Raw genomic sequence first — 17,379 nt, 5'->3', positions numbered from 1 at the left:
CAAGCACAACATAGTGGGCCTGGTCGCAGTCACAACCCCTGTAGTTCTGCCACTGGCTGACCATAGGCCGCTGCCTAGTGTTAGTGCCTGCCCTTATTGCACATGATTTTGAAGGTGGCTACAACTGAGATTGAATCTTAATCTATAAATATGCTAGCCAATTTTTTTCTGAGAACACAACTATACTATATTTGCAGTTTAAAAAATGTGACACTATCTTGCACTAAGTAATGCTATTCACCCAAAAAGGAAATAAATAAAAAAACATATGTACATTCATTTTTTTCATTTTATATATATTTTGTAATAGACCAAAGAAGAAAGGGAGAAATCTGAAAAACTTCTTGCGTTGGAGAGGGCTAGCTATTCAATGTTAGAATCTCAGGTAAATACTATCACCACATACAAAGTATTAATTTATTGTTTATTTTTTGGCAGCGAGCAAGCTATAAGGTTTAAAGTTTAAGTTTGAAAGTTTACATTGCTTATCGGCAACATTTTTGTTTATTTTTTATAAAACCTGCATTGATCTTGGGTAAGTATTTGGTGGATATTACAAGTTACATAATAATTAATATTTCAAAATATGAGGCAAATGATGAATTTGGGGGTCCAACTTGATAAAACTTTAGAATATGTTTATTCTAAAGAATCTGCATGGTCCATGTGAAATTAGATTTAATAGCAGTTTGGGCCCATTGCGAAAAGAAGATCTGAAACCCCCCTCAAGCACTGCTAATTCTGCTGTATGTTGCATTTCTGAATACATTGCTGTCTGTTGAATTTGCGTACAATGCTTCTGATATCTGGATTTTTATTGGTTTTTCTTCCACTAGCCAGGGGACATAGTGAAGAAGCTTCGGGAGGCAAGAGCCACCAGCCCTGTGGCTACTTCTCATCAAATCATTATGCAGAAAACTATTCCATCATCCCCAGAGGTTATTCTTTATTCGTTTAATCCAGATCAAATCCTCCACTGTGAACGTAAAACACATCTTCCATTTATTAAGTGAATTTGATTAAATATGTCAGGTTTTCATATAATGTAGACAAAAGAAGTGAGGATTAGCTCGTCACTTAATAATGTCCTCCATGTAAGCTAGAAGTCACATCGCTGCATACACATTCGGCTCAATAATGATATAATGTTTATTATAATCATGTTCATTGCGTAGAACCAGAAATTTAGATCAGGGATATATTATAGTGATCCATACACTGATACTCAAAGCTATCCAGCTATTCTAATTTAGCTTTTATATCTCACATATAGGGCACAGAGGATTGGGTTATTGTAGACAAAGTACCCACTAAGGTAGTTGATGATGACTCAAAAAACATTGTGACTTACAAGGTGACTACTACCATGAGCAGTGAATCACCATCTTCAACATTTAAAACCAGTCCCTTTGGCAGTCAAAGACTGGAAGCCTTGAAAATGGAAGTTAGAGCCAGAGAAGAGGAAAGCAGACAGAAAATGTACACGTTAGGAAAGTCTTACGATGCGGTTTCTGGTAAAATTGTAACAATGGCAGGCAAAACAAAAGAAGGGGAAAAGACCTTGCAGCCTTCATCATTTGAAATCCTGCAAAAGCTTGAAAAAGAAGTTTCGGAAAATGTGAAAATAATTCCTGTTACAGGAGAGTATGAAATTGTGGAATCCATTAGTGATGACAAGGGAAGGAAGATTCCAGAGGGACCAACCATAAAACGGAAATTGTCAGAGTCACTGGCGACCATTAAAGAAGCAGACTCTCAGCTGGCTAGCCCGATAGAAGAGAATCTAAAGAAAGTCCAAGATATGAATGTGGAAATGAAATTTATTGAGAGTGGGAAAGTGGAGAAGGATCTTACATATCATGATTACGAGATCATTAAAACAGATGTTCCAGTATGGAAAGATAAAAAACTATCTGAATGGCGATACACAAGAGACCAACCCTTTACCATTGCAACTGCCCATTATGTTACTGAGTCATCTGCGTCTAAAGTGGTGGTAACACGTGGCAATGAATTTCTGGCTCATCTTAACGATTTTAAAAGCATGAATTATCAATATCCCTTGCCTCACAATACCTACCCGTTCACTTGCTGCTTGGCTTTTTATTGACAGCCAACTTCAATTTGTTTTCTTAGTTTTTATTATAAGCACTGCAACAAGAGCGGGCATTATAGGGCTTTATAATTGGCGGGAAAATAACTTTTGCTATATAAATAAATATATGCTTTACCCAGCAATTTCCCAGATCTAACAAACGTGGGCCCTATTCAACAAAATATTAGACTGGTGTAACGAAGGATATCAAATATTGTTACTGGGGACTACCCCACTGTATTTCTCTAAAATTCATCCATACTTTTACTGAGGAATGAGTAAATTGAGCAAATCACGTGCAAAAATAAAACATTCATGTCCATTTGGCCTTTAAATTTTGCTTTAAATTTCACTGCTCGGCCATTCAGATTTACACTAAGTACAGAACATATACAGTTCTGTCCTCATTGATGTCTAGTTTAAACAGGAGGCTGCAGACGTTTCTGTTAGCATTGGTATTGTGTACAGTTCCATAGTGTGGTATTGAACACCTTTGTGAAGCTTTGCTGTATACGCTACATACAGATTATAGATTGATGGAAGATGTTTTTATGGAGCAGTGTGTTGAACGATCTCTAAAATCTAAAAAAATTTAAAAAAGGGTACACATTTTATTCCTACCCATTCTCTGACAATTTATTTACTACACATCAGTAAAATAATCTGATTTTCAAATAGTTTTTTCAAGTATATGTATATATTACAAAGCCAGTTCAACTATAAGTAATGAAAATGGTGTGTTCAGTGAATATACCGAATATAACTTGTATCTTCTGGGTGACCATTTACTATAGGAATTCTATTCATCATTCTTGCTAATCTCTCGTAAGGCACCGACTTGTCAAATAGCACAAGATGGCTGCCTCACATTTAAAGGAAGTGCATTGTTAAAACCGATTATAGGGCTCTATAATTAGTTTGTCAAGTCATAGGCTGAAACTTGGAATATTTCAAATAACTTCTATCACGTCCCTGTCTTTAATGCATACTTCCTTATTACAAACGCATGATCTGCAGTCCATGAAGAAAAAAAAAATTATCTATTGAGCAAATCATCCAATGGTACCACATATTTATTTCTAGTCATGTTTAGAAATATCCAGTCGATTCAATGAGGACCACACTGTATTTATTTAGGTGACACCTCTGTTGTGCAACACCAAAATGGTTATTTCAGGTTGTTGAATATGGCCCTTTGCTTCACAGCTTTTCTTACAGGCTTTACAGATGCGCGCTGGTTTTATTTTCCGTAGTTCTGCCACGTCCGTAACCTTCATGGCTTTTTCCCTTATCGTTTCATATGTTGTTCTGCAATTGTTATCGTGTTTGTGCTGTTCTGTTTGTTCTTTGTGTAGTCTTTATGTTCCCTGTTTCCTCTTCTCTCGATTAAACGCTCTCTTTCCCACTTCCTCATCAATACAGATGTCTCCCTCCTCTCCTTTCTCTACTTAATCTTCTCTGTTTTCTCAATATGACATTTCATTTCTTGTCTATTTAGACCAAACAATCATCTGGTGAAAAAACCATTGAAGGTTCAGATATCTACAGTTTATTAGACTCTTCAAGAAAGCCATCTGAGTTCATAGGAGGGGTTACAACTACTTCACAAAACTGGGCTCAGGTGGCTGTTGACTGGATAATAATTTCTGGATGACAACTGTTATGGCTTTAAAGGGATGGTATAGTCTCAAACAACACTGTGAATTTGTGGTGACTGCACTATCCCTATCCCTTTAATAAAATAAACAGTGGGGTGTTCTTTTTATTTATAAATACGTACTTGGTATCGATTACCGTAAAATAAATGTGTGGTGGCAAATTCTGTGCATATTTTACTATCCCTTTAAAGTTATCAATGCTGTTGAAGTGGGGTATGCAGGGAATGTGTACATGCAATGTGTAGTAATACGGTACTTTGCATACCATCTATCTAAAACCTTACTGTGGAATGTAGGAGTCAGTGATACATTTCAAAATAATTAAATGGTGCATAAGAAATAGTGTCTATATAATATATAATTAATTCAAACAAATTAGTAATTTGATTATATTGTAAGGACAAATACATCTCATGTTTATATATTATAAATTAGTAACTTTTTTGTGAGAATTTATAGAAAAAAGAACTAAAATTTAATAAATAAAATGTTAAGCTTTAACAAAGAAGTTGATTGAAATTTAATTGACTAATAATGGAACCGTAATCCCAAAATAAGCTAATACTGTAATCCAGTAGAATTCTTTTTGGTGGAATATATTTTATGTTTGAATAACGTTTCCCTTTTTTAAAATCACAATGTACTATTTTAGAGCAGGATAATATATATAATAACATAGATAATATACAGTGGCACACGTCATAGTCGCTTCTTTTCGGGATAATGCATTTTAATTCATTTCATTTTTTTAGGCTTAATTGCCATATAATATTAAATTAGCATTACATTTTTTAGTCATCTGCATAAGACATGTCAGCTGAAAGTGCTTCATGCTAAATAAATAGCTCTCACTCAGACAAGGTCACTGTCACACAAGGATAATCACTAGGCAGAGCCACAAAATTCACAAAAGTGCTAATTAAATGAGGATCAAGATTTTGTCTGCAAAACAAATTATTTTAATAAAATTATGCTTTTGCAACTCTGTGTTCAAAATATTAAGTCCCAAAAGGTATGAACATTTATTTTGCATTGTATGTTTTAAAAAAAGTAACATTGTTATGCTCATGGGGCTAGTTTATTTGTGAATTGATTCAGAAAGAAAATGTATGAATAACTGAAATAGAAGATAAGATATACCATAGTAAAGAAACAATTAGTCATAAGAGTTCAGTTGAAGTATTCCAAGCTCTTACTAATTCTTTTGGATTTTATATTTATTTAATATACAAAGCTCCGTAGGCCCTACCATTCATTGCTAAATTGTGATGCCCTTATCCTACCCTATACATATATTTGATTTTTTCTTTATTTCTAACATAAAATGAGTATGGATTTTTTTTTTACTGAGTAAAAGTGGCTTAATAACTGTATTTTCTTACAGAAAACAGAATCACAAACAGAGTGGGATTCCAGTGGCACCACAATAGAGCAGAAGACAAAAGAAAAGGTTGTGCAGGGCATAGTCACTGTGGAGGAGAACCAAGTGGGCAATGTGCATGCAAGCGTGAACGCTACTGAGCTGGCTGCAGTGCACTTGAATGCAGCTTCTCAGGCATTGACAGTCAGTGATTCTAGCTTAAAAGGGGATGAGTGCTCTGCATTGACAAAAGAGGCTGATAACGATGAAGATGTGACTGTTGGTGCTTCTGCTTGTTATACGCACGAGGAGGAGCATGGTGCAGAGATTCATGACTCAAAGTCATTGGATGGCAAGCCTCACGAGGAGGTAACTGGCTACCTGTACTCTCTAAGTGCTGTCATTTTGCACAAAAAGATACAACATACCGTATTTTACAAAATTGTGTTTTATACCGTATTTTATACATCAGTCTGCAGTTTATGTCTCCTCTTCAATTTGCTTGCTGAATGTCATTATTATGAAGGTGTATACACTTTAACACGTATATAATGGAATGTTAGAACTAGTATTATTGCACTGCGCATTACAAAAACGAACATAAATGAGCCCCAGGAGCTAGTAAACAGGAGAAGACAGCAAGCATACACACAGGTTAATTATACATATGGCGGAATGTTGTAGGGATAATATAGTCACCAAAATAACTTTAGCTTAATGAAGCGGTTTTCGTGTATAGATCATTTCCCTGGAGTCTCACGGTTCAATTCTCTGCCATTTAGGAGTTAAATCACTTTTGTTTTGCTTTATGCAGCCCTAGCCACGCCTCCCCTGACTGTAACTGACACAGCCTGCATTAAAAAAATGGTTTCATTTCTAATCAGCTGCTTACATGCTTTGGAAGTTTATATCCCCTGCTCTGTATTGAACTTTAATCCCACACAATAGGCTTCTGCATGGTCTAGCAGACTATTAACAGAGCAGGAGAAAATAACTTCTAAATTACACAGAATGTGCAATAAAGGAAGTTTTAACATTAGATGACCCTTTACAGGAAGTATTTAGGATGCCTGTACAAGTCACATACAGGGAGGTGTGCCTTGGGCTGTATACACAAAGGGATTTAACTCCTAAATGGCAGAGAATTGAAACTGCAGGGGCATGATATACACACCAAAACTGCTCCATTAAGCTAAAGTTGTTTTGGTGCCTATATTGTCCCTTTAATGTTATTCATTGACATTTTTGTGCACACTTAATGAGTGCATCCTTAAATACTACCCTCACATAATACAAGCAGGAGTCTGTACTATTACTAATGATTATAATAATATCTAACGTAATTAACACACACAAGCACATACAGCGTTAATTACTATTGTTTTGCTTTAAATGCTAAATGGTGAATGCACCTTCAAGGCTTTCTAAGGCCTATGAGTCTCCTAGAGCTGAGATTTTGCATGTTATTAAGAAACCATTTGAAGAAGCTCCTCTTATATGAATGAAATGCCTGATTATTCCATTGCTCTAGTGGGGCTGTTGTAAGCAGAATCTATACTGCTGAGCTTTATTAACATTCCTGTGCTGCTAGTAGCTTTGTCTGCTTGCCATTATTTCATGTAGAGTCTGCTTTAAATTCTAGCTTGTTTCTAAATGTAAAAAATATATAAATAAGGAAATATTATTATTTAAATAAGTTATGTTTGGATAGCTTGTACTGCTTAAACTAAATGTATTAGGTTTCTGGACTGGTTATTTTACTTAGACTTAGAAGGGAGAAATTACAGTTAAATATACCATGAGAATTTTTCACAAGACTATACATGGTTTATAGAACACATGATTAGGTGTTAGATGGTGAAATATTTAAGGACAACATTAATAAACAAGTTGAATGTAGCATTTTTGAGAGCATGGAGAAGACTTTAAGGCAAACACTGCACACATATTAAAGGTTGTTTGTAATAAGTATATATGTCTAGATTTTGAAACAATATAAAAAACAAACAATCTGATAGGTTGGCAGGCGGCCACACTAGAAAATATTTGTGATGACTAACTCTGGAATTCCAGATGCTTTTGAACTAAAGGCTAGGTGAGAATAATGGAAACTGTAGACCTCTGGGGTGCCAAGGTAAGCCAGCACTGTAGTAGAGCTAACGTTAGCACTGCAGAGACTTTTAAATTATATTTTCTAAGAGCTCATCTAACCTTCTTGGAAGTGTAGCCAGCAAACGTCTGTTGTTCCAAGGTTTGACATAATTGTACTAGACAATACATGGACTTTTGGTCTGCTGTCTATTAACCCATGGGCTTACTTTCTCAATCCAACATCTACAACATCTAATAAAAGCTTTTAAACCAATTTTAAACTTGACCCTCCCCAATCTAAATAAAAATTGAAAAAAAACATGTTTTCCTTAGCTTTTTTTCCAGCTCTGAGATCGAGCCCCTACTGCAGCTCAATCTGCCTCCTGCGACGTAACGCTAACTCTTATAAATACCAAAACCACTGGTCTTCATATAAGAGCTTTACGGCAGAAAGGTGCATGCACAGTAGGCATGCGCTTCTATTGCAGGTTAGCTGTGAGACTCTGTTCTCAGAGGAAGTGCTTCTAGTAGCTTTCAGGTAGACTACTTTAGTATTTACTAAAAGACAAAGCTTTACATTTAAGGGTCTGGGTGCCTTTACTGGTCCTTTAAAGTTAACTTGATATGAATAATTTAACAGCCACCTCTGCTCTGCATCTGTTCTTCTTTGCTTTGTCTTGCTTGGGACACCTCTCCAAGCAGATCATATCTCACTAGTGACATCGGCACAGCATGGCATCGAAATGGAGTGATGTTATGTTTCCATGGCCTTAGCAACCACAGCTTGCTTCGGGAGGAGAGCAGAGGGACTCCCTGTGGGAGGTATTTTCTGCTCTTTCTTGTCACGCCGAGGCATTGACTAACAGCTAGAAGAAAAATCTATGTTTTTAAATAGGTTTTTCTCCTAATCTATACATTTGCTAGCAAAACTGCCTGCACGATGTATCAATAAAATGTTATGCTTAATCTAATATGCATAAGTTGGTTGGGGCATGGCAGGTGCCTCATTCCCAGCAGTTATTATTTTAAAGATTAGTTTACAAACAAATGACTAAAATAGAAAAGACTTGGTGATGAGTCAACTACCTAAATATTCAAGTAATTGTTAAAAAAAAATATATTTTCTGATACTAAATATGTTTTGTCATTTGACCCTTACTGGAAATGGTACCTTCTGTTTGTTAAATATACAATTCTTTTTTAAACACAGTCACCTGTTGTGAAAACAGAGATCATCACTTTTGGCACTATTGCTGAAGGAGAAAAGCCAGAGGTTTCCTCAAAGGATGTACCAGTAGTACATACAGAAACAAAAACCATAACCTATGAGTCATCTGAGGTAAGAAACAAAACAGTACGCATTTATGTATAGACAGCTAAACACACACACACACTTTTTTTTTTTATATCTAAAACAGTGTTACTCATTTTAATATATTTGCAAAAGTAGTCCATAATGTGTTTGGGGGAAAAAAGCGAATTGCATACTTTAATAAATCTGAACACACATCTAAACATATTTTACATTAAAAAAAAACACATTTGAGCCTTTAAAAACGGAATAACGTTATCATCACCAAATGTAGGATGGGATATATAGATGATTACACAAATGTAAAACCATTGTATGTTTCAGAATTTAAACAAACATTGTTCCTTTTAATAATCTCAATTAATTGATATGTTTAGGATCGCTTAGAGTTGTATTTACCGAAGAACAAACCAATATTTCTAATTATATCTCAGTGTCACTTTTCCTATGATGTTTAAAGTCATATAATCATGTGAGAACACAATTTACAAGGCTTGCATTTACCACTTGCATGATACCAAGAAGTCCAAAGCAAGGAGTGTTTGTAAAGTTAGTTCTGCACTGCCACCTAATGGATACTTCTACATATAGCATCACTAAAAATATAAACTACTCCTTCGTGACTAACCTGAAAACTGAAAATATGTGTGGACTATATTTCCCACATTTCTGAAGCATCACTAACCTAATATTTTTAGTCATCTCCAGATGTAAAACATATTAATATTTATCTTATTTAAAACTCAAGTATAAAAGTAAATAGGTAGCAATATAATTGTAATAAACATATTATAGCATGTTATAATATCAGATAATTTATCAATGTTTGCAATATATTTTACTTTATTAACATTAAACATTGGTTAGATAGTTACTTTTTGATCTTTAATGATTTCAACACCCAAATATATTATTATTTAGTTAAAAGTAAAATGGTTTACATTGGCATTTGGCTTATTTTCCCTTTTTCATGAACTCCAAATAAAATTCATATTTTTTTTTTCCTTCCATTTCCACTATGACCTCTTTCGTATGATCTGTATATTGTTTATTTGCTTTATCCCAGATGAAAATCTTTATCCCAGATGAAATCTAGTTCTAAGTTGCTTCACAAGAGTGCATGGATATGACTGTAGAAATATACTGTGGACTTTTCCACGAATACGCAACATATCTATACAGCCATGTCCATTTATCTTGTTTTTATTTTGCCATTCAATCAAATAGATCACATTGAAAACATATTTGTACACATATACCAAATTATTGTGTATTTGAAGTTTATATTTTATTTGCTTTTTGTATTGGTTTTAATGGTTTTAAGGGAATTTTATGATTACACACCACCAACCACACATGAACAAAATTCACAACACACATAACATATGCACGTACATATTCAATTCTTTTGGCTCATTTTCGGACTGTATACAAAGAAGATATTAATGCCTGGCATTCTACATAGGGTGCTGGTTTTTATACCCAGACATGAAAAATCAGACACTCTTGTTGCTTAAGTAATCCGTCTTTCACTAGTTACGATGATTCTTCCATCCCAATCTTCTTGATTCTTTATGCAGTTAAGATAATACATCCTCTTCCCAATAGCATTGACATCAGCTTAGTTTAAGGGACATGACTTGGCATCCTACGCAAGATAATTTAGAATTTTTCTGCTCACAGTATTTAAAATATCAGCCAACCACCAAAATGTTGAAAAGATAGTACTTATTTGTTTTATAAAAAAAAAAAAAAAAACAGTATGATTACTGTCACCATGTATTTTAAACAAATTGTCATTTTGTTTTCAGATGGTCTCTCGTGCCGACATGGACCCTGGTGTACTAATGAGCGCTCAGACAATCACTTCAGAAACTCTGGGCACAACAACTACTACACATATCACCAAAGTAAGTCTTAATGCCCCGTTATTTCATTTTGTAACCTATATACGTCATCTTGCTTATTTTATTTTATTTTTAAATGATGTAGCTTGCATTAGTTACTAGTATTAAAAATGTCACCTGTTTTAATGTTCAGGAATCTTCTTTAACATTAGGCTTGGGGGAAATATTTCTTTCCGCCACATATCCTGGCATTCTGTGATAAAATCAAAACAGTAAAATATGATCTTAAAATATGACTTAAAGGTTCAATCCAGATCCCATAACAACGTTAGCTTGTTGAAATGTTGTATGTATGAAGAGTGTGTCTTCTTTTTTTCATTTTTCAAAAAGTGCAAATTCCAATACAAATTGACACTTGTATAAATTAACCTCATTACAACTCCTTGGCTTTCAAGCAGAAAACAGGTAATGTTACCTCCTGGATTTGTTAACTCAATGCAGCTGACCTCAAGAGGCAGCAAGTGCCAAGAGCACCTGACAAAGACTCCTTGAGCAGTATTGTAAAAAATACATAATTAAATGCATGCAAGTTTTCATTTGGGGTATATCTACTAACCAGTGATTTAAAAAAAATTGTATTTGGGCAGTGAAGTGTCCCTTTAAAAATAATTTACTAGCTGGGCAAGGGAGACAAATTAATTCAGTTGTGAAAAGCTCAATTACATTCCATACTTTTGTTATATATCAACAGGTCCCATATCAGTGTTTTATTTTATTTTTTTCCCACTGATAAACCCTGGGCAATTAATTTGGGTTACAATAAGGTGATAATAAGTACATTTGTATGTGTTAGCAAGTATCAGCAACATGTGGGAAAATAACTATTTTGGACATCTGAGCGCATAATTATAGCATACCTTTTAATGTAATCTTTTGATAACACAAATACCAAATTCATTTTTCATAGCCAATATTATCATGAGAGAATGACAACTTCTATAGTGTTTAAAAGGTTCCAGAAAATTACGTTATAATTGAGTGTATAAATCTTATAGTTTTTAATTCTTCAAGGATACTTAAAGGGACACTCTAACCACTTTATTTCACTGAAGTGGTGATAGTGCCTGGAATCCCCAGCTGTTGTCTTCTTTTTAAAAGTTTGTCACATCATGTTCTACCTAGATACCCTTAGTGGCAGATGTTACTTGCATGCTATGGTAACAATCTGTATTACAATGTATAATTAGTAATCTTGGCATATTAAACCTGGAGCTACAGGTTTAGTAAACAAAAGCTTTTAATTCTAAATGTGTATTTCTGTTCCATATACATTGAAATTGATGCATTCATATGAAAATTGTACTCGTGTCTGATAAATTGTAACTGTTGGCTATTACAATGAACTAACAATAATGATGAGCCAAGTTCATTTCTTCTGACTTTGGGTAATTTTTCACTGCGTATCTTTTTTCACTAGACTGTGAAAGGAGGCATTTCCGAGACAAGAATTGAAAAACGAATAGTGATAACAGGAGATGCAGACATTGACCATGATCAGGTATCTAATCGTAAACCTGTATTTATCTATTGAAGGTCCAGCAGGACACAAATGAAATGATAGATGACTTGCAGTAACGTTCAGGAACGTATCCAGCTGTGAACTATTTAGTGTTAACACATAATTCTTTCATATGTAACCCTAGACACTAACCCCTTTTTTGTAGTGTAATAATTTGTAAATAATGGTTCTCCATCCTTTTCATACTTTGAAACATTTATAATGACCACTAGATTGCAGACCTTTGCATACCTGTCTGATTGAATGGGGCAGGTATCTACTTTTGCTTGCTTTCAACATATAATTGCTGATATAATTTCCTAAATGATTCATGTTTAATTGTCTATCCTCATTTGTAAATTGTGCAATTTTCTCATGCCACTGATCATGCATGTTCCACCTCCTCTTTGTTTTCGCCCCCTTGTGGTTTTCCTTTGCGTTAGGCGCTGGCTCAGGCAATTAAAGAGGCCAAAGAGCAGCACCCTGACATGTCAGTGACCAAAGTAGTGGTACATAAAGAAACCGAAATCACACCCGATGATGGGGAGGACTGACCGCAGGTAAGAAGAATAGCAATCTGCAGGCTAGCATGTGCAAGAGGCTTCCTCCCCTTCGCTTCATATATATATATATATATATATATATATTTTCTCTGTGTTTTGTATTGTTTTGCATGAACCAATTAAATCTGCATTTACAGTATATGTGACAAGAACCAGATATGTATTACATACAATTCTGAATACTTTTATGCATGCCAGGCATGGAGTGTTATCCAGCAATTAACATACCCACATTTAGCCATTTCAGAGCCAGTAAGGCATGCACATGTGCACCTGCCTACCTGCCACTACTTAAAAGGTTAAACTGTTGGTGTGAATTCTTGCATTCATATATTAAAGGGGTACTTCCACACATCATTTAAAAAAAAAAAAAATGTTTACATTCATTATAAATTCACTACTGACGAGGCCCTGATTGCTTTGTTTAGTAAAATATTTTTAGATGTTTGTGTCACAAAACTGCTTTATCACTAAATTTAAAAAAAGAATTGCATACACTTGGAAATATATATATATATATATATATATATATATATATATATATATATATATATATATATATATATATATATACATTGACTTTAAGTATATTGGATAGATTATTTAATGGGGGATATACTATAACTGTTTTCTCAAAATTGTATAGACATTCTATATGAAATACAAGATCAATAAACAAATACATCACAAATTTATTTTTTTACAAAATTACAAGTTCCAAATGATGGATTCTGCTTTGGAATAAAATTACTCAAAATGTAACCACTCTTCATTTATTATTAATAGGACATTAACAGAACAACTGCCCCTTTAACCATTGTTTGTCATTGTTCATCTTTTCATTTGTATCACGTGCATTTATCTTGTCTGGTTGAAACTCTGTGTCCATTGTCAACTACATATCAAGATCTTAAACAGTGATCAGTTTTGTATTTTTATTTTTAAATTTTAGGAGTTCATAAAAAATGTTAACTGTTGCATCGATTTTTAGACTGAAATAATTGTCTGTTATGTCGAGTCTATAGTATAATCAAACGTTTTTTTCTGGACCGGTACTCACCAGTGATTGTTTCCTGTTTCTGTTCTAGTCACATTACATACTAACATGCTATCAAAGCTTCTTGCTGCATTGTGCTTAATGACATTATTGGCTGCATTTGGGCTTATATTTGCTGTACTGGAGTTGTGTTTTTTGTAGGAGACGTGTATGTATATTTCTGGTTTATAATTGCATCCCTGCAGCAGTACCCTTTGAAAATGGTTACATGTTATTAGTAAAATTGCTTTTGTTGTCCTTGTTTATTTTATTTCCTGATGTGGTTTCTCTTACTTTTTACACTACCATTACTACTTTCCTAATCAGAAACTTGATGTTCCCATTTTATTTCCAGCAGGACTAACAGAGCTTGGACACAAGCAGATAAGTAAACAGGAATCCAAGAGCCTATGTGGAATGGCAAACCTAATCTGGCTCACCTCTGTCCTTGGAAAATTCCAATCTCCAAGACACCGGCAGACATATCTTCCCATTAAAAGCAATGCAATTCAGCATAAGTAAACCAGTATTGCATGAAGCAACTTTAAAAAAGGCAGCATCTTTTATTTTAATTGTCTACGTTTCCAGTTATACCTGCACGTTCACACAAGACAATACTATATTAAGTGAACTTATTAATGCATATTCTGTTCATGCCTTTCTTCTTGAATTCTACAAAAACAAACTAAATTTTGTTTCATTGCAAGCCTTTGTTTACAAAAAAAAAACAACAAAAATAAATAAAAATAAGAAAGAAACAAAGAATATCCTAAAATGCTAGAAGCTGTGTAGGTACTGTGTATAATGTTTTACCACACCTTATACGTGCCAATAACTCACATCATTCAGTACACCACTTGAATATTGTATTGTTTTAGCTGGTTTTATTACTATGACCCAACAAAAAAAAAAAGGTAATTCCTTAAATCTTGTGAAACTATTTAAATACTGATAAAGTGTGTGTTATATATCCAATTTAATAACATAAGGGGTAGTAATTATTTTCATATTTTCTTGGAATCGAGATTGTTTTGTTTTTGTTATATTTTTGTTAGCTTTGTTGAGTTGGATGCACCTGGCATACATATAACACTCACAAAAATTTAGATGTGTACAATGTATGTGTTGTTCCTGAAAAAAAAAAAAACACTTGTGTTTTCTTAGTTGAACAAATTGCAACACGATTACTTTAGCATTGTCCTGTTAATTGTTTTTGTATGTCTATTTCCTTTTAATCCTTCGTGGCAACATGACTAATTGCAAATCTATTCTACATCTATTACCTAGCTGAGAGCCAAGCCTTAACCTCTACACAAATTCCAATATATACATATATAATTGTATATACTCCCAAACATCCACAAACATTTCACTTCCCAGGTACCTTTTTCATTACATTGTCCGCTACTTTACAAATACATGGTGAATGTTTCTGCATAGTGAAAAAGTGATAAATGCATTCTAATGTATTGTCCTTGTTGGAAACAAATGCAATCTGCTTTTCTAATTTGCGCCAGCCATGGTTTCCTTTCAAAGCAAATCATGAAATTAAATAAAAAAAAATATATATATATTGGAAGACCATCGCTGTTTATTTTGCAGCTAATTAAATGACGATGAAAGACTTTTATTTTGTTTTTATATTTGCTGATTTTAATGGACCCCCCACAAAGTCTTGCCTTTTTGCCAATAAATGCTATACATCACACACCGGTCTGCTTCAGTGTTTTCCAGAGATATTTGATTGTCATATAATGATGCTGGTTTTGTAGATTTTAAAATAGGAAGTTACATATTTTGTCCAATTTTATCATTTGTTTTTTATTACAATGTTCTTGACATCAAGAATATACTGTGTATTACCTAGACCAAGTTCAGGGCTGGTTAACCATATGCCACACATATTTGGAATATCTAGTTCCAGCTTTTTTTTTATTCAACTCCACCCTAATGAAGTCATGTTTAGCTTAGTCTATTTAGCTTGTTCATAAGTCTTGAACTTAGTAAAGTGGTGCCAAACATGAACTTTCATGTAAAACAAAAAAAAAAACCATTATGTAGGTTTAAATATCTTCGATATTAGACAATAAAACCTGCTATAACGGTTTCCTTTTCTCTTTATACTACCTATGGTTGAAAATTAATTATTGGTTTGAATATGTACAGTCATGGGCAAAAGAAAGTACATACTCTTTGAATTCTAAGGTTTTAAATATAAGGACATAATAACAATAATCTGTGTCTTAGCAGGTCTTAACATTACATTACTTAAATACAACCTCAGATGAACAACAATTTTATTTATTTATTTATTATTGCCATTTATATAGCGCCAACAGATTCCGTAGCGCTTTACAATATTATGAGAGGGGGATTTAACTATAAATAGGACAATTACAAATAAACTTACAGGAACAATAGGTTGAAGAGGACCCTGCTCGATCGAGCTTACATTCTATAGGAGGTGGGGTGTAAAACACATTAGGACAGGAATTTACAATCAAATAAGGTGGGCTGCCCTTTAGGAGAGGGCAAGAGACAGGTATGTGAGGTATGGGTTAGTCTTGGAGGCCATAAGCTTTCCTAAAGAGATGGGTTTTAAGGCACTTCTTAAAAGATGCAAGACTAGGGGAGAGTCTGATGGCGGTAGGCAGGCTATTCCATAGGAAGGGAGCCGCCCGTGAGAAGTCCTGCAAGCGCGAGTTGGCCGTACGAGTGCGGACAACGGACAGCAGGTGGTCACGGGCAGAACGGAGAGACCGAGAAGGGACATACCTATGGATCTGTGAGGAGATATAAGAGGGGCTAGAGTTGTTCAGTGCTTTATAGGTGTGAGTTAGTACCTTGAATTGACTCCTATAGCATACAGGAAGCCAATGTAAGGACTGGCAGAGGGGTGAGGTGTGAGAGAAACGACTAGAGAGGAAAATCAATCTAGCAGCAGCATTCATTACGGACTGTAAGGGTGCAGTACGGCTATTGGGAAGACCAATCAGGAGAGGGTTACAATAATCCATGCGGGAAATTACTAGAGCATGGACAAGCTCCTTGGTAGTATCTGGTGCAAGAAAGGGGCGGATGCGGGCTATGTTTTTAAACAATACATTAAATATTACACAGTGTCATGATTTATTTATAATGATGATTTATATATAATAAAATATAACCAAAATGGAGAAGCCGTGTGTGAAAAGCAAAGTACGCCATTACTGCTTCTATAGGTATTAACAGGCTAAGTAGCCATAATGCACAGCGCCACGTTTGTCTAAAACCAAACACAACATATCAGCACAAAGACCTCATACCAACTGTCAAGTATAGTTTTGGAATAGTAATTTGTTTTGCTGCCACAGGACCTGGGAGCCTTGCAGTCAGAGTCGACCATGAACTCCTTTTTACACCAAAGTAATCTAGTCTTCAGTATTTTGAAAAGAAGGATCACAGGTAGCAGGAATAAGCCAGAGCGAGGTACCACGAGAAATAAGCAAAAACATAGTCAGGGAAGTCCAAAAGGTCAGGACAGGCAGTGTAGGTTCACAGATGATAAGACTTGCAGAAGGTCAGGTTCCAGATACTCCGATGAAGCAGAATAGGCGCACTGAAATTAACACCACAATCAGCACAGGATAACTGAGCATAGTGGATAGGGGCTTGTGTGATTATATAAGGGAGAGGGTCACAGCTCTTTGACACTATTGGCAATAACCTTTTCAGGTAATAGGTCGTTTGCCCCTTTAAGAGGCAGTCTTTTAGGCGGACATGTGCTTAAGTGGATATTTAATGTGTGTGGATTGTCTTCCCTCGTGGGCAGTGTGGCCAGAAGCACTGAATAGACAGTGGAGCCACGGTGAGGAGCCGT

General features: G+C 34.8%; 1 protein-coding gene across 23 annotated transcripts in view; it reads left to right on the top strand.

Annotated features, from left to right (window-relative positions):
• Positions 1–15,228, top strand: part of EPB41L3 (erythrocyte membrane protein band 4.1 like 3) — a 237,699-nt gene extending 222,471 nt beyond the window's left edge. For 13 of the 23 annotated variants that reach the window (XM_063451521.1, XM_063451526.1, XM_063451522.1 and 10 more), the window contains 10 exons: positions 311–385; positions 837–938; positions 1,274–1,996; positions 3,594–3,716; positions 5,138–5,482; positions 8,415–8,543; positions 10,328–10,426; positions 11,841–11,921; positions 12,365–12,481; positions 13,876–15,228. In XM_063451521.1, coding sequence (XP_063307591.1) covers positions 311–385; positions 837–938; positions 1,274–1,996; positions 3,594–3,716; positions 5,138–5,482; positions 8,415–8,543; positions 10,328–10,426; positions 11,841–11,921; positions 12,365–12,475 — 1,788 coding nt within the window. In that variant the 3' untranslated portion in view covers positions 12,476–12,481; positions 13,876–15,228. The remainder of the gene's footprint in view (positions 1–310; positions 386–836; positions 939–1,273; positions 1,997–3,593; positions 3,717–5,137; positions 5,483–8,414; positions 8,544–10,327; positions 10,427–11,840; positions 11,922–12,364; positions 12,482–13,875) is intronic. The other 10 variants (XM_063451536.1, XM_063451541.1, XM_063451540.1 and 7 more) reach the window with 8 other exon arrangements.
• Positions 15,229–17,379: the final 2,151 nt, after the last annotated feature.

This window comes from Pelobates fuscus, chromosome 4, assembly GCF_036172605.1.
Source record: "Pelobates fuscus isolate aPelFus1 chromosome 4, aPelFus1.pri, whole genome shotgun sequence".
Lineage (NCBI taxonomy): Eukaryota > Metazoa > Chordata > Amphibia > Anura > Pelobatidae > Pelobates > Pelobates fuscus.
The sequence above is the reverse complement of the archived record's forward strand: the minus strand, read 5'-3'. Positions and strand labels throughout refer to the sequence as shown.